This window comes from Branchiostoma floridae, chromosome 3, assembly GCF_000003815.2.
Source record: "Branchiostoma floridae strain S238N-H82 chromosome 3, Bfl_VNyyK, whole genome shotgun sequence".
Classification (NCBI taxonomy): domain Eukaryota; kingdom Metazoa; phylum Chordata; class Leptocardii; order Amphioxiformes; family Branchiostomatidae; genus Branchiostoma; species Branchiostoma floridae.
Genome location: NC_049981.1, coordinates 13214738 through 13239069, shown reverse-complemented (window position 1 = coordinate 13239069; position 24332 = coordinate 13214738). Strand labels below are relative to the sequence as shown.

At 41.2% G+C, this 24332-nt stretch overlaps 2 protein-coding genes across 2 annotated transcripts in view; both read right to left on the bottom strand.

The window, feature by feature from the left end:
* Window positions 1-24332, bottom strand: part of LOC118411702 (dynein heavy chain 6, axonemal-like) — a 27970-nt gene continuing 3638 nt past the window's right edge. The window contains exons 3-37 of the mRNA XM_035814181.1: window positions 17918-18066; window positions 17377-17607; window positions 16837-16965; window positions 16347-16495; window positions 15807-16074; window positions 15219-15353; window positions 14753-14888; window positions 14238-14364; window positions 12761-12968; window positions 12072-12218; window positions 11546-11622; window positions 11053-11161; window positions 10315-10435; window positions 9753-9904; window positions 9175-9327; window positions 8596-8719; window positions 8220-8347; window positions 7961-8089; window positions 7473-7586; window positions 7072-7215; window positions 6360-6569; window positions 5820-6032; window positions 5383-5496; window positions 4615-4778; window positions 4314-4414; window positions 4025-4176; window positions 3571-3717; window positions 3135-3245; window positions 2880-3005; window positions 2432-2587; window positions 1903-2050; window positions 1341-1492; window positions 660-813; window positions 113-384; window positions 1-24 (exon numbers count right to left, since the gene is read on the bottom strand). Of these exons, the coding sequence (XP_035670074.1) occupies window positions 1-24; window positions 113-384; window positions 660-813; window positions 1341-1492; window positions 1903-2050; window positions 2432-2587; window positions 2880-3005; window positions 3135-3245; window positions 3571-3717; window positions 4025-4176; window positions 4314-4414; window positions 4615-4778; window positions 5383-5496; window positions 5820-6032; window positions 6360-6569; window positions 7072-7215; window positions 7473-7586; window positions 7961-8089; window positions 8220-8347; window positions 8596-8719; window positions 9175-9327; window positions 9753-9904; window positions 10315-10435; window positions 11053-11161; window positions 11546-11622; window positions 12072-12218; window positions 12761-12968; window positions 14238-14364; window positions 14753-14888; window positions 15219-15353; window positions 15807-16074; window positions 16347-16495; window positions 16837-16965; window positions 17377-17607; window positions 17918-18066 (5174 nt within the window). The remainder of the gene's footprint in view (window positions 25-112; window positions 385-659; window positions 814-1340; window positions 1493-1902; window positions 2051-2431; window positions 2588-2879; window positions 3006-3134; window positions 3246-3570; window positions 3718-4024; window positions 4177-4313; window positions 4415-4614; window positions 4779-5382; window positions 5497-5819; window positions 6033-6359; window positions 6570-7071; window positions 7216-7472; window positions 7587-7960; window positions 8090-8219; window positions 8348-8595; window positions 8720-9174; window positions 9328-9752; window positions 9905-10314; window positions 10436-11052; window positions 11162-11545; window positions 11623-12071; window positions 12219-12760; window positions 12969-14237; window positions 14365-14752; window positions 14889-15218; window positions 15354-15806; window positions 16075-16346; window positions 16496-16836; window positions 16966-17376; window positions 17608-17917; window positions 18067-24332) is intronic.
* Window positions 19333-22283, bottom strand: LOC118412295. The gene is made up of 2 exons (XM_035815078.1): window positions 21833-22283; window positions 19333-21381 (listed from the first exon to the last, which is right to left on the bottom strand). Exons 1-2 carry the CDS (start codon window positions 21930-21932, stop codon window positions 20114-20116), a joined length of 1368 nt encoding a protein of 455 aa, XP_035670971.1. The 5' UTR covers window positions 21933-22283; the 3' UTR covers window positions 19333-20113.

Below are 24332 nucleotides of genomic sequence, written 5' to 3'. Positions count from 1 at the left end.
TTACACTGTCAATCTGATAACTAGCTGCATTATGGCCACATAGGTATATATACAATACATAATACTTAAAAAGAAACAAAGAATGGCAACTTGTATCCCATCTTGAACAAACCTGGAAAAGCTGGGCGTCGTTTTTCAGGAATTTTGGCAAATTTGAGTCGCGCAAGGCTCGAATCAGTACAACGTCCTCGGGTTTGTCAGGGTTCTCTCTCTTTAGGGACCCTGCCATGACCAGGACAGACTTGACAGCTCTCATCCCGAAGTCATAATGGTCCTGCTGGGACAGCTGCTCGGAGCACAGCTTGTACATCTGTACCATCTTCTTAGCAAGGGGGCGGGACGACTCAAACCCTTCAGAGTACAGGATCACCTCTGCAATCAGACCTGCAGGACACAGATGGGAAACACACGAGGAATGAGGAGACGAAGGAAGGAATGGATGGATGGATGGATGGATGGATGGATGGACGGATGCATGGATGCATGAATGAATGCATGGATCTATGATTGAAATTATCTCAGAGAAAATACAATACACAAATGAATATAAAATGATAAATGATGTGTCATCAGTGGAATGATGTCTAAGTTTCTCATATGATGCAAATGCCAACTGCAAGTCAAATGCTGAAAGTTGACAAGAAAGAGTCAACTCTAACCATAGTCGGGCACCATCATGGCGAAGGGCCTGAAGAGAGCCTTCAGGTTGTCTGGCAGCTCAGTACGGCCTGCATAGCCGGGGTTCATGGTGATGAAGGCGGCACAGGTCGGGTCCAGCTTGATCTCACGCCCCTCAAACATGAAGCGGGAAACCTGGGATTGATCAAGACAGGATGTTAAGAATACGCTCCATAATAAACAAGTCATGCACACAACAGCAAATGACCTTGTAAAAATGTAAAAGATATTTTCATATACATGTGCTAATCAGGAATTTTTGTTACAATTGAATTTGGACATCTCAATTGGGAATGCCATTTTCATTCAATTGATGTTGGTTTATTGACAGATAGGTACATAGATACACTAACAGAAAATTGCAGTCAAAGACTACAAACTTTAAGGTAAAACTAAACAAATCAAGTAATCTTAGGCAAATTCTTTAAACTCAACAAATAAGAGGAGGCCAATATATTACAGGAAATACTAGAATCATCATAGAAAACTACGCCCTTGCCAAATCTAAAGTCATACATACACAAAAACTAAATATCAAGACATAACAATATTCAAACTTAGCAATCAAGCGTTTGCACAACAAATGGGTTTAAAGGTATTGAGGAGTCTTGACAACCTTTCAAGCCTAAAATTTTTCATCTATGACACAGAGACAACTTTACCTTTGCTGTTTTGGCATTTCTGATGGTCAGCAGCTGTTGTGCGATCACAGACAACACCTCGATGTCAATTCTGTTGAACTCATCAAAGCAGCACCAGGCACCAGACTGGGCCAGGCCAGAGAAGAACCGACCCATCATCTTAAAGTCCAGACCTACAGAAAACAGCACACAGAATGGATGAGTCTTTTCTAACATTTCTTAATTATTTTTTTTTTTTTTTTTTTCTTTATCATTCAAGTTTTAGTATTTTTCGATTACTCTTTAGTATGATGGTTTTGTACATATTAACCTTTTTCATGCTGCATTAACCTGTGATGAACAGAATATTAAAAGGCAACTGCAGCAAGAAGAAGGTTAATGTTCTTGATGTTGTAACAGATATGTTAATATGGTCACTTTGTCCCCATTCCTCTGCAAGCCCTCTTTTAAAACCACAAACTCCAGCAGAGACATGCTGACAAAATATGAATGAAAGAAAAAGTAAAGCTACAAAAGGTATACAAAAACAGTTTGCTTTCACTAGTTTTGAACTCTGTTTTTCTAAATGACCTGATTTGTTTACCTTCAGAGCAGTTGAAGACAACACACTGCTTGGACAGAGCCTTGGCGAGATCCTTGGTAGACTCAGTCTTGCCTGTCCCTGCAGGGCCTGCTGGAGCCCCGCCCAAGTCTAACTGGAGTGCTCCCATCAGACACAGGTAACATTTGTCCTGGAAAAACACACAGGGTCAGAGGACTTACATCACACTTAAACAAGTTTTAAGATATGAGAATTACAAAAAATTGTCTTTTTAAGACATTATACTATTACATACTTATCTATAGTAAGAATGTCAATCAGATAACTGTTTCCTCAGAATTTTCAAATCAAAGACTTGTCACACACAGGTCCTGAGTGCTACTAAAAGAATGCATCTAAGGACATCTCAAGGAATCTTTTAGGTATGTAGTCTATAGGCAGACTTGTGTACAGTGCTACCACTTCTTGTAACATGTATTACACCACTTTCACATCAAGCAATGCAAGAAAAGTGATCAATTCACTGTATTGTATCAATCAGTGAAAATTGAGAGGAAACACTTTTACTTACAGTGAGAGGCGTGATGACCAAACGCGGACAAGCACCGAGGTACTCGTGACCAGAGATGTAAAAGGAGGAGGAACAGCGTACAACGCTGTTGTCCAGGTCCAGGTCCCAATAGTAGCGCAGCACCTTCTGCCAGTCAAAACTGTTCACACTGTCAACCTATAAAATAGGGAAATACTAGCTGAGCAAACCTGAAGCATAAAGAACTCCAAACTAGTGAAAAAAGTTTCATTTAAGATCCAAGAAGTGTACCCTAAGTTAACTGTAATAATGCCTGTCTTCTGTTAGGAAATAAAGTACAAAGAAGCAGCAGCAATATATCAACAAATAGTACAAAAGCAAATGAATTCATAACTCTGAAAGGCTTTACCCAACAAGATAATGTTTTGAATGGATAAACGGGTATCAGAAGGCGATGGATACACTGAGATGTAAATAATTCTCCCATTACCTCTGCCTTCACCATGTCGGTCACAATGTCACGAGCGTGGACATCAATAGTGATGAGGGCGCCCAAGATGTTCCGGGTCAGCTTAGGCAGCTCTCCACGGACCAGCTCGGCCAATCGGTTCAGTTGCTGGAAAAGAAAACAAATGACACTGACATCAGTAAAAATCATCCATGTTAAAGCTAAATTTATGTGTCAGTCATATGTGCTCAATGTGTCAGACAAATTAAAGATTAATGACAAGAGAGATGTTCTTACCGCAAAGTTCTTGTCCTCCTGTTCCTGTAGTGCTTTCTGTCTGTCTCCATCGCAGGTCAGTGCTTCTGTCAGGTCCCGGCACCACATGGTCTGGGACACATTCAGGACAACCTGCAACATAGAAAGAGAAAGTCAATCCTACATACATGATATATTAGATAACATCCTGCGGTATAAAAAAATACAATTTTTTACTTGATAAATAGGACTAGACATCTTCGATAACAAGTTGCCCAGTTTGATGATCTCATCAAATCCGTCCCAAGGCTTTGCCAAAAAATGTTACAATCATACCCTCGAGACGGGTAATTATAGCCTTTATTTAACAAGCCTGATCAAACTGTTTGATCAGGCATTGCCAGCTTCCAGTTACAGCCAGAGAACAGACCAACCTTTGACAGTCTTGCAAAAATGACAAACTACAGAGCAGACAGACCTGAGAAGCATGATGGATGACCCACTCGTGGCGCGGCCGCGTGGTAAAGTCGTTGATGGAGTTCTTGGTCAGTTTGCGCAGTGACGACACCATGGCTTCCTCAACCTTACCCAGCCACTCCTCAACGTTGCCTCGAGCCTTCAAACCCTTGAGAGAGAGATGGTACATTGAAAAACAAGTAAAAAAGTGTGCAGTTTTGCTTTAGGAGCTAAATTTTCATCCCAACTGGCTTCATGAGAATAGTCAGGCTTTTCCCAACCTTTAGATTTCATTTTGTCAAACCCATGCTGACTTCCAGGTATCATTTTTCCCAGGACAAATGTACATTTAAAAAAAAAAAATGGACACACCGTTGGAATGACCAACAAAGTTTCTTCAAATGATGAAAGGACAGAAGCAGGGAAAACTGATACTTTGAACACTACTAACAGACTTTTCTGCATATTTGTCATACCTTGCCCAGCGGCACCCTCTCTCCTTCAGGAGACAGCATAGCCAGGATGTCGTTGGTGCTGACAGTCTTGGGGCCGTCATCTTCCTTGTCCCCGGTGGGCGTGGTCTTCCCGTCTCCGGGGGAGACGGCCTGGGTTCCAAACTCCAGACGTGCTGTAATACATCCACATGGTCACAATGAGTTGAGCAGCACCTTATCCCACTTCTGACACCATGTTTGACAAATACACATCTATTCAAACTCACATGTCCTGCTAAGTAACACAAAATAACTGTGTGTAGCATCTTACCAATGGCGTCAAAGCACTTCCTGAGGTGAGGCTGGACAGCGTGTGGGTTTCTTGTCTGTGCCAGGATCTCCAACAACTCGTCATTGGACAAGAAGTAGAACCTATGCAAAACAGAAACCAGATGGGAACAATGATTTGTTTGTGAACACCACTCACAGTGAACAAAATTTACTGGTATTTTTTAGTTTGCACAGAAACTGATAGTAATAAGACCATGAAAATGCCAGCATAATGATGGAGAAGTGATTATTGTCAGTGAACTTAAAATATGGCAAACAAGCAGTAAGCACTTAAAAGTTACCTGGGGAAGACCACTCTCTTAGACTCCAGATACTGTTCCAGACACTTCTGGATCTGTTCTAACAGGGCATTGTTGTTCTTGAAGGTCTCCAGTAGGCCGGGCTGGGTACCTGCTCGGAGTGCATTGGGCAGGCGGTTGACTTTCCTCATCACTTCTTTCCAGGACTGCAACAGACACAACAGAAAGGGTTTTTGTTAGCTACTAGCTGCAGTTCCAGTTCCAGTTCCAGAAACTTGAACAGAGCTGTCTAAAAAGTAATCCCTTTATCTTTCATGCAAGAATATCTATGAATTACAGGTTTTAAAAGTTGATTTGCTAATAAAAATCTTTGAAGAAAAGTTTACAGTTATGAAAAATAGACATTGTCTCCATCATCTCCACACTTTGAGCAACAAACAGTATCTTATGGTTATCTATAATTGGTTATATTTAATTTGATATGTCTTATACATTATGTATTGCTGCAATGGTAATTGGGGTACAACTTCTAGAACTTTATTTGTCACCACCGTCACTTTATTTCAATCATTAGTTCTATAGTTTTTCACGTGTCATTCTGTTTATTATTTACGTGCCATACATGTGTTTGTATGTGTTTTATGTTCTTTGAAAATCAATAAAAATTATCTTTAAAAAAGAACAACAGTATCTTATGTGGAAAATTAGGCATAAAAAAAGATTTATGGTACTTTTAAGCAGTTTTGGCATTATCAACAGTTTTATGCGTGGAAAACTGTACAAGTCTTGATTGTCAGAGCCTAAACCTACCTTGTCAACTGTCATGAACATCTTAGCTTCAGCTGGAAGCTGTCTCTGGATGTCTGGAGCACTGAAGATGGACTCCAGGTACAGCCAGTTCCGCTGGCATGTCATCCACTCATCCTGGTGGAACAATACAATACACACATCAGCAACATACTGATACATATTCAGCCCAAGGTTTTATACAGACCTCTACATGCGAAAAACTGAAATTGCCTTTGAAGCTTCTGTTCTCCCTTCCAATCATTTTCATACATTGCCTATTTCTATTCATATAACCCTTGGGCTACACAGCACTGCAAGCACTATGGCAGGGGCTGTTAGTCCAGTGGTAACCACCATGTACTTTGCTGCTTGCAACTTACAATATAACATTGCAATGATTTCAGGAATATAAGTGATAAAGAGAAAGGCATACACAAGCTTATTTTTGTGGTACGTACCAAGGTGTCACTGAAGAGACGCAGGTTTCTGTCCCACTCGTCCACGCGAGGCTTAATGGGCCCGACGTGGCGTGAGCTGGCAATGGTGGACACGTTCACGATGCTGTCGTCAAGGACAACCTGGATGTCATCAGTCCCACCCAGGATGAACACGTCTTTCGAGTCACGATGTGGCAGGACAATGAACTCTGTAGTCTTCCATGAGTCTTCCACCTGTGTGGAGTAGGCATAATATCAGTTCTTGTATGTAGCTTTTGTCATATGTACTATCTTGTTAAAAGAGAACTCCAACCTCAGCAACATCATTATCAGCATTTACAAACTCAAGACAAGAGGAAATGCTATAAAGTTTGAGGCAGCCGCCATCTTAGGTTGGTACCTCTATCTGATCTCATATCGACTGAAAATGGCCTTGATTGGAAGAAACACCCGGACATAACTTTCCATTTGACAGTAATTAAGGTCATTTTCCAATGTTTTTCAGTGTATTTTGGTAGATTTCAGTGCTTTTATGCCCCAATTTCTCTGTATACCACTTACCTTTTTCAGCATGGTTTCTAGTGCTGCTTCTCCTGATGCCTGACCAGACACCTCCTCAAGCTCAGTCTCATGGTCAAACGCCTCAAGGTCAACCAGCTTCTCCAAGGTCAGGGGGTCCTCGGCAGTGAACTTGTGGTTAAGGATGGTCTCAATGATTTCCCAGTGGCGCTGCTTCAGGGCAGGGTTCCTCAGGTTGGTGATGGTTGGCACCTGAGAGACACATGAAGTTCAAGGAACTTAAAAACTACAATGACAGTTCTTCATTAACCTAATATAGGGACTAATGGATGTAACTTTTTATAGTTCTTAGCATTTTAAAGATCTAACTTTGTTAAAACCATCTGGGGTTTGCTATCAAGATTCTAGCACAGTCATACGTGTATAAGTGACCGCCTCTACAAAAGGACCACTTTTTTGGTGGTCCCTTTGATAATCTTTACCATTGACAGAATCCTGTCCAGAGTGACAAACTCCACATACACCAGATTTTATCAGTCATTAAGTGGTGTTCTTGGGCAGGTTGGACTGTACGACAAATCAATCAATGAATAATGAATCAAGAAAGGAATGAATGAATGAATGAATGACTGAATCAGTAAATGGATGGATGACTGAACAAGGCAATTAGAGAATGGCAGACTCAGACTTAGAGCGCCCTCTGGAAGAACACACAGAAACTGCACTGTTTTAGAGACGTGTTGTCTGTACCCACCTTTTCCCTCATGGACTCCACCTTCTCCTTGAGGAAAGGCACCACACTGTTTGGTGGCAGGCCCTTCTCCAGCTGGTACACAGACTTGCTGTACTTGGTCACCACTTGGTTCAGGTTCTCTGGGTCAATGGCCTCAAATTCCATCTGAAACAGACAGCCCAACATAAATAAGATGTTTACACTCACTTACCATATCAATGAAGCAGAAAGGTGCTGACTGCCATCTTGGTGTCCCTATTTGCATTTCAATGGATCACAACACAAGGACTTTTTGAGCACACTACTACCACATTTCCTTGTAATCAATTCTATTTTACAATATTTCTCAGACTAGGAAAACCAGGTTTTTGAAACACAAGCATTTAAAACTAAGAAAACAATGTGCAAATTGACCAGTTTACCTCAAACCACTCTTTGAGTAGATTGTCCCACTCCCCGATGGATACCCACAGCAGCTGCTTCAGTTTCAGTTCAGCATGGGCCTCCTCTAGTTCATCAAACCTGGTCACTTCAACCTACAAATATAAAGATTTGAAAGTCAAAAATTCACCTTTGATTTCTTCATACAAGTACATGTTCGTATTACACACAGGTTACCAAAAAGTTGTGACAGTTGCATACCATGGGTTTAAAAAATTAACATGATAGAAGGTCCTTAGTTGAAATTATGTTTGTAAAATAAAAGGCTTGAATTATGAAGACAAATCTTAACTGTATACGTAATTTCCAAATTTTTATAGTGCATACATGTACATGTACAGCACCACCAGTCTTTGTGAATGGTCTAGGACTAAACCAATTCATTCTATAGTTTACTGACATGTGACTTTATTAGTGGATAAAATCTGGCAGATATCTTGCAGCGTCCTCCGTCTCGACTCAGGCTTACCTTGAAGTTCTTCTGGTATGTCTTGTACTGGAAGGCTCTCTTCTGCAGGTCCTCCATCTGTCCCATCATGTTCTGAAGACGTACAATGGTCTTCTCCTTGTCCGAGCCGATGTCTAGGATATTTGGATCCTGAAGGAATAAAATCAAAAGTTATTGTGAAGTAAGATCTGCAACACAATAGTTCAGCACCAAGGACAGGTACCATCAAGATACTGGTATCCATGTCTGTGTCAGTTCCCAAGAGGTGGATATCTCTCACCTGTGCCTCCTGCTTGACTGTACGGACTTCCTTTCCAAGCTCTACAATGTCCTTGTCCATGTGTGTACAGAACTTGTCAATGTTGGCGTCCCTCTCGCTCACAGCTTTGTCTATGCAGTTCCGTACTCCTGATTGGAGAAAATAAGAATTGTGTGGTGAGAGACAGTTATGTGACAAGTGTGGCATGGTGTCTGAAAATTCATCTTATACATTCTTGCTTCTTTTTTAGTGGAAAATATTCAAGCTAGAGAATCTTTCCAATACAAGGCAAGCAGAGATGAGAAAGGTTTCACTAAGAACTAAAGAACCTCAGAGTCTGTTAAAACTCCTCTGAAGGACCACACACAAATACACAGACAGACTGATTTAAAAGTACCTGAAACCGTTGAGCGCAGGGTCTGGTATACAGCAAAGTCCTCTGGAGGTGTCGGCACCTTGTATTTCTCAATCAGGTTGTACATCTCTGTCACAATGCTGGCCTCATCATCTAGTCCGTCAATCTGTAAACACACATATCATAGTTATAGGCAGTCTTGAATGCCCATATCATTATATATGCACGGGCAGAAATCTGTAGCTTTGAGAACCCGTATAAACCATTAAATTTATAGAAAAAAGAAATTCTTATCTTTGCAAAGAAGGTGCTATTTGATAACAGCAAACAGAAGCTGCAAATGGATTCTTACGATATATGGTAGGTGGGTAGGGTTGAGAAAAGAAGGTCAAGTTTGATAATGGGCCTTCTAGTGGCTTTCTATAGTACTGCAGCACAATTCCCGGTGTTGATACATTCTTTATCTTTTGTTTAGTCTATGGAAAATTGTTTTCCTGGTTTCTTTTGCATGTTATACATGATGCTAACAATCAAAAAGCTAAACAAAATTTTGAGACTGAGTATGGATGGATCCTTCCAGAGGTGTTGCCAAAAAACTGAGACTGTGAGAGTGAGACCCACCCTGTCCTGTATCTCATCCAGGAAGGTGAGGCTCTCCACAAACTCCACAGTAGTGGTGGGAACAATCTCCAGTTTGTACTGAGCATCCTGGGACTCTGCTATCACTGCATCCATCTTCTTCTTGGACAACACTGGCAGCAGTTCATTGATCACCTGGAAAAAATACCCATGCATATCACATCTGCAGGAGTTTACATTTGGTAGTTATCATTTATCAGATTTTTACTAGTCTAGAACAAATACAGAAATTGGTGCATTTTGGAAGATTTACATCTTGTTTCTAGCTAGCCTCCCATAAATTACTTAAAGTATGGTTAAGGAAAACAGCAATACAACCATAATCTATTATATTGTGTGATCTGCGCGAAGGTACAGAAATGACTGTAAGTGAGTAAGAACTGCAATGCTCTTAAATGGGTCACAAGAATAAAGTGTCCAAGCTTAAAGGTTTGCTTTATAAGCAATGATCTGTTTTGTAACATAGTTGTCAGAAACTGTCCTAAAATCTCCCAAATCATCACAATTATATGGTACTTGACAGAAATTTGGAGCCATGTTATGTTATGTCATGTCCTTACGTCCAAGCAGCGGAGTGGAGACGGGATCAGGTCGCTCTTGAGTTTTTTGGCGTCCACCATCAGCATACCCAGGGCCTGCTGTACGGCTATGGCGACTGCCTCGCGATGTTGGCGGTGGTAACGCTGCAGGGACTCCGCAAAGAATGCTACATCTGCAAAAATACAGCAATAGTTACCCCCAGATCCTTACAATCAAGGTAAGTAGAGATCATGGCAGACATACTTATACTGTATTGATAACTCCAGTCCCATAGAAAAGAAAACCAGCACTAAGGATGTATGACTGACAAGGGGTCTGTCCTCAGTGCTGAAGCTGCGGTGCTGTTTAAAAGTCAGGGTGACATAATCTCTTGCTGTCGGGCTGATTGGACCCTCTTGAGTGGAAAGGCTGCTACAATTGTGATTTAGTTAGGCTTTTCAAAAGTTATGTTACAGGAAAAAGTCTTTGCATTTCAGACTTAAATCAAACAATCTGTAAAACATGCACTACTTGTAACATCTAAAAAGAATGTCAAACCTAGCCAAAACAATATGAATCAATTACTGATTTAAGTGTGCATACCATGGTCTTGCTCTTTGATGGCTGTGAGGTCCAGAGCTTCATTCTCCTGGAAGAAGAGCCTGAATGGTTCCAGAGCCTCTGCATACTGACTGCATGCAGCAAATGCTGCACTGACGGATTCCTGAAAAAAAAAACATTAAGACGTCCATATACTGGATCAACTGTGCTTATTTCTAGGTTTATAAATAGCTCTCTCAAATGCTTCCATTTATGCTGAATGCTTGAGTTCCATCGCATGATGCCTGTTAACCAATCAAATACATGTAGCTGACATGAACTCAAGTCTATTGTCATTGGATGGGTATGGTAGCACGTCACCGGAACGTACTGCGCCTGCGCGAAAAGTATAGACATGCTAAACCCCCGGTTTACTAAAGGGCCGCATTTAAGAAAGTACGTGCGTATATAAGGGTAAAACTCCGTGTACGTTTTACACGAAACCATGTCTCTAACATATACTGTGCAACAAGCGGGATTTTAATGCAACGTTGACCAAACCAAGCCCCAAACTACCAGGGTTTGCGCAGGCGCAGTACGTTCCGGTGACGTGCTGGGTATGGTCAATACAAAGTATCACATGATTGCTGTTGACCAATCAAAGAGCTAGACTTAATTCAGGTCTGATGTGTGGACAATGCCATCTTTCCTGCAAAACAATAAATGCAAGTCCCTGTTCTAATCCAGTTATGAATGAGTGGAATGTCATTGGTTGTTTGTGACAGTAGGTTTACTACTTACCCTGATGTTGTGGATGATTCCCTGTAAGTGTTTGTCGTCCTCAAACATGGTGGCCAGGCTAGGCCCCTCCCCACAGGTTTTCTCCTCAAACTTGTTGTTTATGATGGGCCTGGAGAGAAACAACACACATAACATTATTAGTATCATTTTACACAAAATAATTACTTTCTATAGGCTTTGCACAATTATAGGAAATAGATTACTGATGCTGTCCTTGGTGCTGAATATAACCATTAACTCTCTAACATTAATTCATTTCATCAACAAATCAAGCTACATTATGCAACAATTGTAAATAATACCATTCATAACAGATAAAAACAAATTCAATATGTTTTCAAATGTTTTCTTTTGTTGTTGTTAAAAATACATGAACATGTACTTAAGTGTACAAAGTCCTTACAGCTTTTTCATAAGATAGATAGAAAATGGTTTCTGCAGATAACAAAATAAAGCCCCATCTCTAACATAAGAGATTAACAGCATAACTGACCTGGTGAAAGCATCAAAGTATGAATCTGGCACGAGGTTGGCAACGGACAATACTGCATCCTGGAACCTCCGAATCACCTAGAGAGATACAGTGCAACAAACTACATGTTTATCTCTCCATATTTCCTGTATAAATTACATGACTGTGATAAATCACTGTCATATCATACATTACAATTTAACCAACAATTACCAAGGCACATGAAGGACAATTTTTAATGTCATAATGATATAAATGTAAACATGCTATAAGGTATCTTTCAACAGTTCTATGTTTTTCATGGTTCTGTGTTGGTAGTAATCACAGTACATAATATTAAGATCAATTGATTCTGAAGCAGGCGACAGTGGTCATTGCGAATTTGATCTGTGTATACCTTTGTGCTGGAAGAATGTCAAGCATTGTACTATAGCTCTATGTTTATTATAAATCACCTGTTTTAAGTCCTTCATCCTGATATAAAATCTAGATTTCTTTGCTACGAACGCAGTGACAACTCCATAAACATGTCAGTAATGTACTGTACCTCTCCCTGCCCCTCCTGAAAGTCGCTGAGGTCAGGTTGGAAGTCGATGTGAGTCGTGTTGAGCTGGAACTCTGTCACAAACAGGGGAGGGAGAACAGCCTCAGTCTCCTCTCCCAGTACTCCACTCACTACAGTCTGGGTCTCAGTCTGGGGATACAGAGGATATACAGGTATGTTTATGAAGTAATAATTCATTCACATGCTCATTCATCAATTCATTCAGTCTTTCATCCATTTACTCATAGTCCCCTACTTTATGGACTCATTCAGTTACTCATTCACTCATTTATTCAATTGTCCATCCATCTAATCACTTATTCATCTATCTACTCATTCATTCATTCATTCATTCATTGATTTTTATATCCACTCATTTATTCATTATCAGCTGCTTGTTTACTCTTTTTTAAAATCAAGTTCAATGGGAGACTATATTTTAGCATTTCTACAGATGATATGCAGTTCATACAAATAATACTGATCGTAAAGAAAAGAATGAATGTAAAATCACAGTCAAAGCCTCAAAGGAAACACGCATTACTGTGATCCACATAGCATTACCATCAACTGAAATTTATGAACTAATCTATCCATCCATACGCCTAGTAAAGCAACTGTACAATAGCTATCATCATTATTACCAATTTAGTTGTCAGACAGGTGTATAAGACAGAGGTTAGGAAAACTACCTTCTTGTCAATCTCAACCTCATCCTCCTCTTCATCGCGCGGCTCCTGTCGGATGTCGTCGACCCATCCCTGTATGATGGCCTGTGTGGGCGTGTTCTGTAGCTGTTCTGTCAGGTAGTTCAGTAGTGTGGAGACAGAGTTGACTGCCAGGACGTGCATGGTGTTCACCACCAGGTAGTCAGCCAGCCGGATAAAACATGTCAGCCGTCTGGAAAAAACAGTTTGGATTTATTATAGAGCAACAAAAGGTCTTGAAATGCAAGCTTAAAGTACAGTAGAAGTCAGTTAACTGCACAACAGATTTTCCGTTAATTGCACAGAATCACAAAATCACAAACCAGGACGGTTCAGCTGGATAACTTTGCATTGTTGCACCATGCAGATAATTTCACTTAGTACGCTGGCAACCCCATACTATAAAACCACCCAATAAATTCGGCTAACGTAAACTACTAGAGTTCAGTCTTCTGTTGACTGTGGTGGAGTTCACATCGGGGAAGGCTGGCTGAGACCCCTGACCAACACAAGTTTATTTTCAATTCAATTTTGATATTAGGATACTACATAATGTATTGAAGTATGATTATACATAAAGCTTTACCTAACCCAGAAAATAAAGCAATGAAAATGCTGGCTTGTCTTACTCTGGTACTCTGAGACATAACTGACAGTTACAACTGTACAGTCTACATAGCCCCTGTTGGTACGCTTACAAATAGACACCACATTATTAGCCATATTAGACACATGAATATCAGAGCTAATTCAGTTATAAGGAAGATTTTCAAGTTGCAATTATGTGTTGTAGATACAAAAAGACACTTTGATACAAAGCTGGCAAAGCAGAGTTGAAAGTTTCAATTTGAACACAAGGTTGATTTCCCAATATTTGAAAGTCACTGTTATTAGGACCTCGATTATGTAACTTTGTTACAACTATCTGGATCATTCTGCAGGGTTTGATAGTGTTTCCTTGAAAACCAGTAGAGAAAAATATTTGAATTTTTGACCAGTATTTTATGCTAATCTGTCCCTGCCTTTGTTTCCAGCGCGTAGACAGTCTGGGATGTTTATTAGTTTATGTATTTATAGGGGTCAATTCACCACTCTAGCTGCTGGGATGGTCACAGTAGGGAGTACTTCCTTAGTGCTTTGCCCAGGGTACACCTGCATGGCCTTTAAGTGGCTTCTACTATATAAAATAATTTACCTTATTGATGCTGCGCTGCTGAATGACTTAAATCTACATATGGATGCCTCAAATTACATGCACACAACAGTGGCATGAATAAATATTATATATTCCATATGCAAAAGATTGGTTTTGAAATATTTTGTGAGAAATTTTCATCACTTTACTTCTAGCTTTTGATAGTCTCCTTATGGTAGTTTCCTTGAGATAGAAATTTTTAAGACCCAGGTATTTAGCTCTGGTCAATTCAGTGCTAAATAAAGATGCTGTAAGAGAGAGTTGTACCTGCAGTGACTTCTCTTGTTGGCCTGTTCTGTGTAAGTCATCTTATCTGGAGCATCACCGTAGATGTCCATGTCACTCTGAAGCAGCATGCTGGACATGGCTGTCCCTGGGGCCAGGCCTCCATCCTCTGTACACACAAAGAGAAGAATGTGAGAAAAAAATCAAGATGGCGGCACCCATTAGCAAATAGTAAAACATTACAGGTTTTACTGTAAAAGTCACCAATCTGCCATTGAACAATTGTTCAGAAACACATAGAGAAGTCACTTTTAATGCATGACAATTAAACTACAAAATACCTTCACTCTTATGGACTTGCCACAAAACATTTGTTTTCAACATTTATGAGATTATGGAAGATTTTCAAAACATTTGATACAGCTATTAATGTTTGAGCAGGTCTGCAAATACAATTTGATTACAAATGTGAAAAAGCTTTAAATACCATGCTCGTACCTAAGCACAACACTGTGGGGTTGGTATCATATAGTGGTTCAGACTGATTCAGGACATACCTGGGTATCCCCCTGGCGTGTCAGTGTCGTAGAAGTAGTCATCCGGTGTGAAGCCGGCCTCCAACAGTGCTGTTCTGCAAGCGCTACGCACAACTTCCTTCACGAGATCTCTGAACTCTGACAGTCGGCCAGCAACCTGTATCAACAACGGCATAACTAAATCACTGACTGATATACAAATGTATGTGTAATCAAAAACTTCTCATTAATTACATCAATTATACACTGTCATACTGATACATACATGCACTGACATGCTAGTGGCAAAACTTACAAGAACCGAATATTACCATATAATTGCTATTTTCTATCATTTGGTACCAAGCTTGCTTGATCACAGTTATGAAGATGATCATTGTCATTCTTTGTTTGTATATTCTTCATTTTGTACAAAGAAATTTAAGCTATTCATACAAAAATTTAGGATTCGTAGATTGTGACGACCTTGCTGTTATCACTACCTCACCTCATTAAGCTGTGTAATCTGCGCCTGGCGGAAGTCCTCTAGTGTGTAGGTGCGACCCTTCTCCACCTTACACAGACCCATGTCACTGATCCTGTAGCACATCTCTCGCACATTCAGCAGTGCTGGGCGTAACGACTGAGAAACAGACAATAGCAAAATGTTGGACGAGGCAATTAGAGATGGATTAGAGACTTCATCCCCTTACTTCATCCCCTTACCCATACTACATTGTAAACCAGTCCCACTGACATAACAAAAATAACATAACATAAAATACCTGTAGTATTAACTTGAAATAGTTAATGCCTTATTCTTCAGGATCAAGCAAGTTGGTGTTCAGCACCAAGGACAGGTGCTATCACATGTCACAATGAGCAGTTGGATCTGCTTACTGAATGTAGTGAACAGAATTCTGATATACAAGACAACAGGAATATGTACAATTCAAAGACTGTACAGTATCACTAGCAAGCCTATGGACTAATAAACTTTCTTCATATCTGCTGAATTCCAAAATATTATGGTAAACCTAATTGTGACTATTTCAGTATTTGTCAACCTTAATACAAATTTTTAAATAAAACATACCGCATTGACAATGAAGAGGTTTTCATTGAGCCTCTTGCGGCACTGCATGATTTTCTTGTGGCGAACGTTTTTCCTCCATGTTGTGAAGGCCTTCCATTTGCGGAAGAGGTAGAACACGGGGATCTTGATGAGCTGTTGGTAGTACCCGTGCTCCTGTTCCCAGCGGTCGAGGTCAGTGAACTCTGCCTCCCCTCCCTGAACGTGTGTCACGCCTTTCTGACTGATCGTGGAGTAGTCGTTACGGTCGATGTTCTCGTGGCTGACAATCCTGCAGAGCACAGTTCATTTTCATTGATAAGTTTTGAACAAAAATGTTTTTCTGGGAGGCATCAGTAGATTGTACACTGACCAACATCTGTTAGATGGTTCTTCAGACAAGAAAAGTGGATTGCTACTGATAACTTTATAGATTTGTGTGTACTGCACAGAATGATGACATGCTTTTGTATCCTCAGAAACAGGCAATTGACCAAGAACAACTTGATATCGCTGTTTTTTTTATATGTGCATGTACAACCAAGACATGATGGTTGTCCTTACTTGAGGTTGTACGGGTTGTACTCGATGGAGGAGTGTGCCACAGCCGGCGTCATGTACAGGAAGCCGATGCCTGGTTTCTGTCGGACAAGCTGGACAATCTGTGGGATATCTCTGAAACCAGACTCCACCAGATCGGTGATATCCTGGACCTGTCAATGACAAACAAACAATATTCAGACTGGGAATTCACAGAAAAAGAGCAGCTCTATACAGTTGTGTTGCAGGTGTAACCATTGGAAATGTCAAAATGTGTCTTGAATTATTTTGTTTATGCTAAAAGCCAGTTACTTAATGGCGCGACGGATTACCGCAACCTTCTATTAATTGCTTGGGATCCCCAAATCCCCAAATCCCAAACCAGTGCGGTCTAGCTGGATAACTTCGCATTGTTGCACCATTCGGATAACTGCACAAAATACACTCGCAAATGGGGTAATAAAACTGCTTCTACTGTGCAAATGATTGAGATTAAGTAGAATTTCTTCATTACCTTGGGGGAAGCAATGGTTGCCCCCCTGGTGTGCAGACGACGGCCAGCGCTGGATGGGCGGGGCTCTTTCGGTGGTGTGGGGGAGATGGTTGGTGGAACCTCGCCATTTGCAGCACCATTCATGGCAGCCTGGAAGGAACACATGTCAGGATCGTTAGCACTTAAACAACAGTAATATTGTGTTAGACAACAGAAACAACCTATAGATATATTGCTCTCTTGCATGTGTTGAGAGTCACACTTTGAACATGTTAGGCAACCCACCAAATTTATCAATAAGTGCAGGGATTTGCTTGCGTGCTCTGCCTTAAAGCTGTTTATCTGTTATGCATACAATCATACAAACAAAACTTCCTTCACTCTGAAATATGCATGTTAAATAGCAACAAAAAAACAGCACATAGATATATACATGTACTGATGTCAACAAAGTTATACAGTTTTGAATTTTTACAGCACAAAAATGATTGCACAGCATCATCAGCTTTGCACATGAGATGTCGCCAAAAACCAGCTTCAGACTTCAGTATAGCAACTTACCTGTTTGTGCTGTAGGTGATCAGGCAGGTCAGGCAGTGGAGAGGTCGTCGTGGGCGGAGGCTCTAACGGATCCACTGTGTGAAGCTTACGCCTCTTGCCTGACGATGTGGGACGAGCCTTGCCATTGGCTACGGGAGAAGGAACGATCTTCCCCTGAGCGAGTAAGGACTGTCGCGCTACTTGGTGAATGTACGCTGGCTGGTTCCGTTCCTGGTGTGCCTGCAGCATGGGCTGTGGATACACAGGTCATAGTTGTATTAGTAACACATAACAGGTTACAAACTTGTTTCTACTCTGTGTGCTCGTATTGAATTTCACAACAGTTTATCTAACACTGGTGTGCCAGTGCTAGATAAGACAATTGAAAAGACAAATTGAATGCAAACAGTAGTAGTAACCTCTGTTTTCTATTGTATGTTCCACATCAATAATGTAATAAGTCTTTATAACAAGTACACACAGACTTAAGGTCAAAATGAATAAAACATGCAATGCTTAAGAAATCACTGTTGGGGACGTGTACATATAAATCATCATATACCAAAGGTTCGAGCTTGGGTGCAACGGGCTGGGCTCTGGTATTCATCTGTGCTTTGGTTGGTCCCCTCATTCGGAGAGCGTTCGTGTTGATTGGAGCCTGTTGTGGTGCCATGGACACGAGTCGGGCTTTCAACTGGGAAGGGTCCATGGCTGTAACAAAACAAGACGATAATGTTCAGTGGAACGAATGGGAGAGCTCCTAGCAGGAAACAAATGAATTGCAGATTACAGAACATTCTTTGAATGCTGGAAGCTAAGTAAAATAAGTCAGATTTGCATCTTTTGAAAATCTAATGCAAGAGAAGACAAAAACAACATACAAATACACATAAGATGTTATTGATCAAATCATCTTAAAATAATTTGAGTTTCTGGTAAGAATAAAATTTGTCTTTTTCCTATGTACTAGTATATAAGTTCTGACTTTTCAATTTCAGCTTGCTCTCTCCTACACTGAAGAAAAAGTCATGAATAAAAACTTATAAGTAATGTTTTAGGCCTTATAACTTATCAATGTCAATCCCAAATTTTGCTGGTAACATTGAAATCCTATCCTAGGCTTAGTTTGATTCATATTGCTTTGTATTGTATTGTATAGTGCACCTTTGGTAACCGGTCGTTTCGTTACATCGCCTTTTCGTTACAGTCGATTCGTTACGTACGAAGTCATTTCGTTACACATGGGAAGGTTATTTCGTTACACATGGGATGGTCATTTCGTTACACTTGATTATTATCCTATCTTGGTCGCATGTTAAACGCTATAAGTGTTTTCCTGTTATCTTTTTCAGGTTGATCTTCCTTGGTTGACATTAGAGACGTGACAGGACACTCAATTTTACGTTTGGTTTTGGTTATTGTTTGTTTTTTATCGTTCGGTTTTGTTCCGTTCCGTGATACCAATACTATAGACACATATCATTCATCCCTAACACGTCCCTGTTTCTCATATCTCTCTACTAACACTGTTCAATGTTTCTATATCTTCTAGAAAGGGTATTCGATTAAGTTTTTACCGGGGAAATGCGAATTTCGGGAAAGGTAAGTCGGGGAATAATTTGCGGCTCGGCTCGGCTCCGATCCAAGATGGCGGCCCGACTGGGTCGGCTATCCCAGCATGCACAGCGATTGCAAGCGGACGTCATAGCCCATACGTGGTAGGTGGTAGCAAACCCTTGCCTCGAGTCCAGTCTGGTTATCTTATCTTAACTGTGTAGTACTCTGAAGCAATTGACTCTAGATGACTGCTATTCGATATACTTGAAATGAAACAACGAAACTGTCAACTGTGAAAATGAAAACAAAATTTTATTGTCAAAATCGACAAAAGAGAATCAATATTCAAAAGTGCCTGATACTATCGTAATCACAGTAATTACAGGTTATTACAACTAATTACAACTTATACAAGTCACTATGTACAACTTAACAATGGAAAAAATGTTTGTCAAAATCGGTAAAAGGAAATCAGTTTTTACAAGTCCCTTATTGACAACTTATTGGCACATTTACATATTACAATTTACATATGACAAGACTGCCCTACTAACGTCAGTATGTAAAACTTTACAATGGAAAAAAATGTTTGTCAAAATCGGCAAAAGGAAATCAATATTTACATTATATTACATATACATATGACAAGACTTCCCTACAATCGTCATGCAAGTTTGAAATACACATTACATTATACATAGATAGATTGCGACAAATCGGTAATTTACAAGTCAGTATGTACAACTTTACAATAGAAAGATGTTTGTCAAAATCGGCAAAAGGAAATCAATATTTACAAGCTGAAAATTGTCCTGTGAAACTTTGTTACCCTACGAAATGGCGTGCCGGTTCAGGGCAGTAGTGGCTGCACGCTGAGAGCAGTTCGCGGGCAGTCTTCTGTCCGGTCTCGTACTGGGTCCACAGCTCGAAGATCTTTTCTTGTGCTATCCTGCTGCCCTTCCTTTGTGTTCGCGACAGTTTCTTGTCTTTGACAAGGCGGATGTTCAGGTGCACCAGGGCCGCTTCCTTCTGGAGGTGGGGGACCAGCAAGTAGAACGGAAGATTGCTCTTCCCGGTGGCTCTCTTGTTGAGGGCGTTATGCCATCCTTCAACATCGTTGTTTGTGCGGATGGTCTTCTTGAATATGCTCCAGGTGGCCGGAGGGTGCATAGATGACTCGATCCAGTTCCTGTCTATGTAGTCAGCCAGGGCGATGAGGGGTTGATGCCTGTGCTTTCAGGGCCTCCCATTCAGTCTCGATCTGATCTTCGGGCAGGAAAGGCAGCGACATTGCCATCCTGAGGTACTTGTAGGTGCTGCCTTTCCGGAGGTATGTCGTCTGCAGCCCGACCTCTTGGATTTTCCTGAACACACACTGCGTCCAGTGAAACATGCACCCAGTCAGGTGGACGTCAGGCAGAACTTGTCTCATGGCCGGCCACATGGCCTTCTCAAAGTCCATCATGGCTCGTTTGACGTTCGGTGGCCCAGGCAGGATGTCCAGAATCTTCTTAAGAACCTTCTTGTAGTCTTTTTTCTCCCTCCTACTCATTAGGACGAACACCATGAGGACGCTCTTCATGCAGTCATCTTTCCTGATAAAAACGCTGATGGTGAATAACTGCATGAAGGGCGCCCGGCACAGCTTGAAGGTCCCGTCTAAGTACCAGGTCTTGGCGTCGCCCAGGTGTTTGACCTGAGTGTCCGTAGCCAAGATTAGGTGGCGACGTTCGCTGTCCCCGCAGCGAACTCGGACATCCCCCTTCAGGAAAGATGGCGGTACGAAGTCCTCGTCAACTTCGAAGTTCAGGTCCTTCGGCTCGTCTGGCCTGAGCTTCTGTCTGCGGCGGTTGGCAGCTCTCGCCAGGTGTTCGGGCTTGCTCAGTGCTGGGCAGGGCCCGTCACCAAGCTCCTCCAGCAACACGTCGTTGACGATAACTGCCGCCGATTTGAAGAGGTCTCCTTCCGCCTCCTTCTTCACCCGAGCCGCGATCTTAGCTGCTGTCGCGGCGCCGACGTCGGGTCCGTGGTTGTGCTCGTGGGGTCCAGCCTCGAACACGCCGTCTCGCTCCTTCACGCTGGCTTTGCAAGGGTCGACCTTCGGGCGGAAAGTACAGGTCCAGTGAACAGTTCCGCTGGGCGGGTTACGCTGAACACCGAACCTGTACCCAAGGTTGTCGATCAGCTGAGGTTTCCCCTTCTTTGAAGCGCCCTCCACAACTTCGTAGGTACGGGGCACTGGCTGCTCGTCGATCTCCATCTCCTCCAACGCAGATTCCTCCAAAGAATCCTCCATCGTCTCGTTGTTCGCCGATCGGGACGCAGGGGAGATTGGTGGGTCGTCGATCAACGTGGGTGGATCAGTGATGTCCGCGTCGTTCTCTGCAGGGGTACGGCAGTTGTTGCAGGCCCAAACTCCAAGATCAGCTTCTCCTCGGACAATCTGTCTGTACAGAGCTTGTGATATACCTTAAACGTTAAAAAAAGAAAAAGAAATTGTCAATACAAGGCACACAAAAAATGTTTGCTATTCTCCCTGTGGTTCTGCACATCAATGCAAGTATATAATAAATGGAAACCAATAAATGACAATGACAATGCAATATGATCTATTCTAGAATTTAAATGTATCTTTCCTTTTGTAGTACAAATTACTATAATGCTGTCAATGTTGTTTTTCCATTAGAGTTGAGACTAAACCACTATAGAGCACCCACGACTATAGAACATGAAATAAAACATGAGATAGATAACAATATTTTGAATGTCCTGTCTAATCATGTCGTGTATAGTATTCCAAAGATAGTCTGTTGGGTCTGTTATAAAACCACTTGCATTACTCTCTTATTCAACCTCTTACATATATCCTACTATAGCGGTACGGACAGGAGAGGTAAATAAAACAAGTGCAATTGCCTACCTGAACGGCACACTCTGTGCTGCCACCCCAAGCACTCGTCACATTGTAGGCAGTGTTGTCTATCTCTAACTGTGTCATTGCACACAACGCATGAAGCCATGGTCGAATAGAATGAATCGCTGAGGTATCTTGCTCCATTTAAAGGCAGAAGGAATTTTGTCTGCCGCGTCGGTATATTGTTTTACAAAAGACCCTTTCCCTGTAAATAGCCGACTTTTCTTATAGAAGGTGCCGACTGAAACAACAGTCTTTCATACATGAAGGTACCTATTTGCATCACAAGTAACAGGTAAGGCAAAGGTAAGTTGTCTTGCACACCCAAGAGTTCCGAAAGGCATTGTCTTTAAATTAAACACCCAAAAGGACGCTGTCAGGCGCGTCTTTATGAACTTTGAAAATCCAAGCGTAGTTCTCTTTGTAAAACATTATTCATGATGTATTGTATATCAACAATGAAAAACCTCTTGTTATTTTATGAAACTCATTTTCCAAACTTGTCTAAACGGCATGGCAGGCAAAGTGTCAAGTGTCAAACACTTTGGTAGAATGTTTTATCATTCGTAACAACTTCATTCTTAATTAATATGTATTTTCGTACATATTCCTAAAATGGTATATAGTACTAGTATGTTCAACATTTTGCGACTCCTGTATAGAATGTTGCGATGTATTTATGTATATGATGTTGCGATGTATGTATAGCAGTTGCGATGTAAATTTGTTTTGTAAGATCACGCTACTATTTTATAATAATACAGCACTTCATGACGCCCCCCAAATCATGTGTGGAAGATGTACCATTTAGAAGAACGTTGCTGTAATGTATCTTGACCCGACTTTGCATTGAATCTTTCATATTTATATTCAGTCAAAAATACACAACAAGACTATTGTACCATTTGGGTTCCCCACCGACCTTTGTCCTGTATACTATTACGGCATTCACTATTACAGTACTACGTACGTGGTGGGAAGGAGGACAATGAACCCTTGCGTCATGCAATGCATGACGGTCTAGCATCAGTTCTCGACAAAGGAAAATATTTGTGTGCGTTGTAAGCTGCTTGGTTGTAGGAAATGTACGGAAACATTATATTTTCTCCTTCTAAACTGGCACAAACTGTCCATAGGTTTCTGTCCATACCATGTAGAAGTAGAAGAACATCTGCTATGTCGCAATGACACAATCATTTGCCGCACAGGCTGACGGCATAACCCACGCCAAAACAAGCGACGCGGGCGCCATTTTGAATTATATTCAGCGTGAAAGACGGTGCTAAGTTTTAAACTTTCAGCGTATAATTTGTGGACACAAGTTGTACACAAGAAGGTGAAGAGTTTATCTCTCCCATATTTACAGAGAGATATAAGCCTGAATTTTTTCCTTGAAGGGGTATTGGATATCGTTTTATAGGCATTTTGTCGGCGCCGAACGGACCAGAAGCCTACGAAAGTGCGTGCCCGCCGGTCTATTAAACAACAATAGGTCTTTACTGCGCGCGCTGTACTAGTATATCAACGATACTAAAGGCATCTAATCGTGATTTATTGTACACATCACAGCATATATGATAAATGATCAAGTTACTACATAACAGATATATTATGTGTAATCTCTCCTTGGTTCAGATGACCGTTCAAGCCGACATGCAGCGTGGCCCGTCAGCGCCTCCAGCGCTTAGCGGCGTTCAATATCTGCCGAAAAACAAGAAAAAGAAATTGAATTTTGAGTCCCGGCTTTTTGTTACCACGAAAAGTAATACATTTGTAGTAAGAAGTACTATAACGGCCTGACATTAATCTGTAACGAAATGACTTCGTGATGTAACGAAATGACTTCGTGATGTAACGAAATGACTTCGTGATGTAACGAAATGACTAATCATGGTGTAACGAAATGACTTCATGTGTAACGAAATGACGTGTAACGAAAAGACCATGTAACGAAACGACCTGTATTCGCACCTTTTAGTATCCATGTTAACACCAGAAGATTTAATTATCTTCGCCAGCGAAGATTATAAGATTGCTTACTTGGGTCTGTATGTAGGTCAACAGCATATAAGTCGAGAAATTGTGGATGGAACTTTTTGATTTTTTTGTAGGTGTGTAGGGGTTGTCGAAAGGCATGCCTAGTTTGAAAATGGTTTACCTGGCGTTTTCCTACGGTACAGCAGCGACCTTTGTATTTTTTCGAGGTTTGTTTCGAGAAGCATAACTCAAAATGCAGCTGGGCGATTTCTACGATATTTGGCAGGTGTGTAGCGGTTGTGTAAAGGATTGTCATGTGCGAGAATGGTTTAGCTAGCTTTTACCTATGGTGCTGTAGCTGGCTTTGTATGTAATTGCGTTTGTCTGTTAACACGATAACTCGAGATGTTCTACATGGATGCTAATGATATTTTGTTGATAGGTAGGGGAAACAGAAAGGAAGGTCAAGTTCGATAATGGGCCTCCTAGCGACTTGTTTTGGTACTGCAAGAGAGCGTCAAAGCTTGCG

Coding starts and splice junctions, on each gene's coding strand:
- LOC118412295 (XM_035815078.1), bottom strand. CDS start 21,932: ATGGCTTCATGCGTTGTGTGCAATGACACAGTTAGAGATAGACAACAC. Junction 21,382..21,832: donor GCACAGAGTGTGCCGTTCAG/GTAGGCAATTGC, acceptor TTAACGTTTAAG/GTATATCACAAGCTCTGTAC.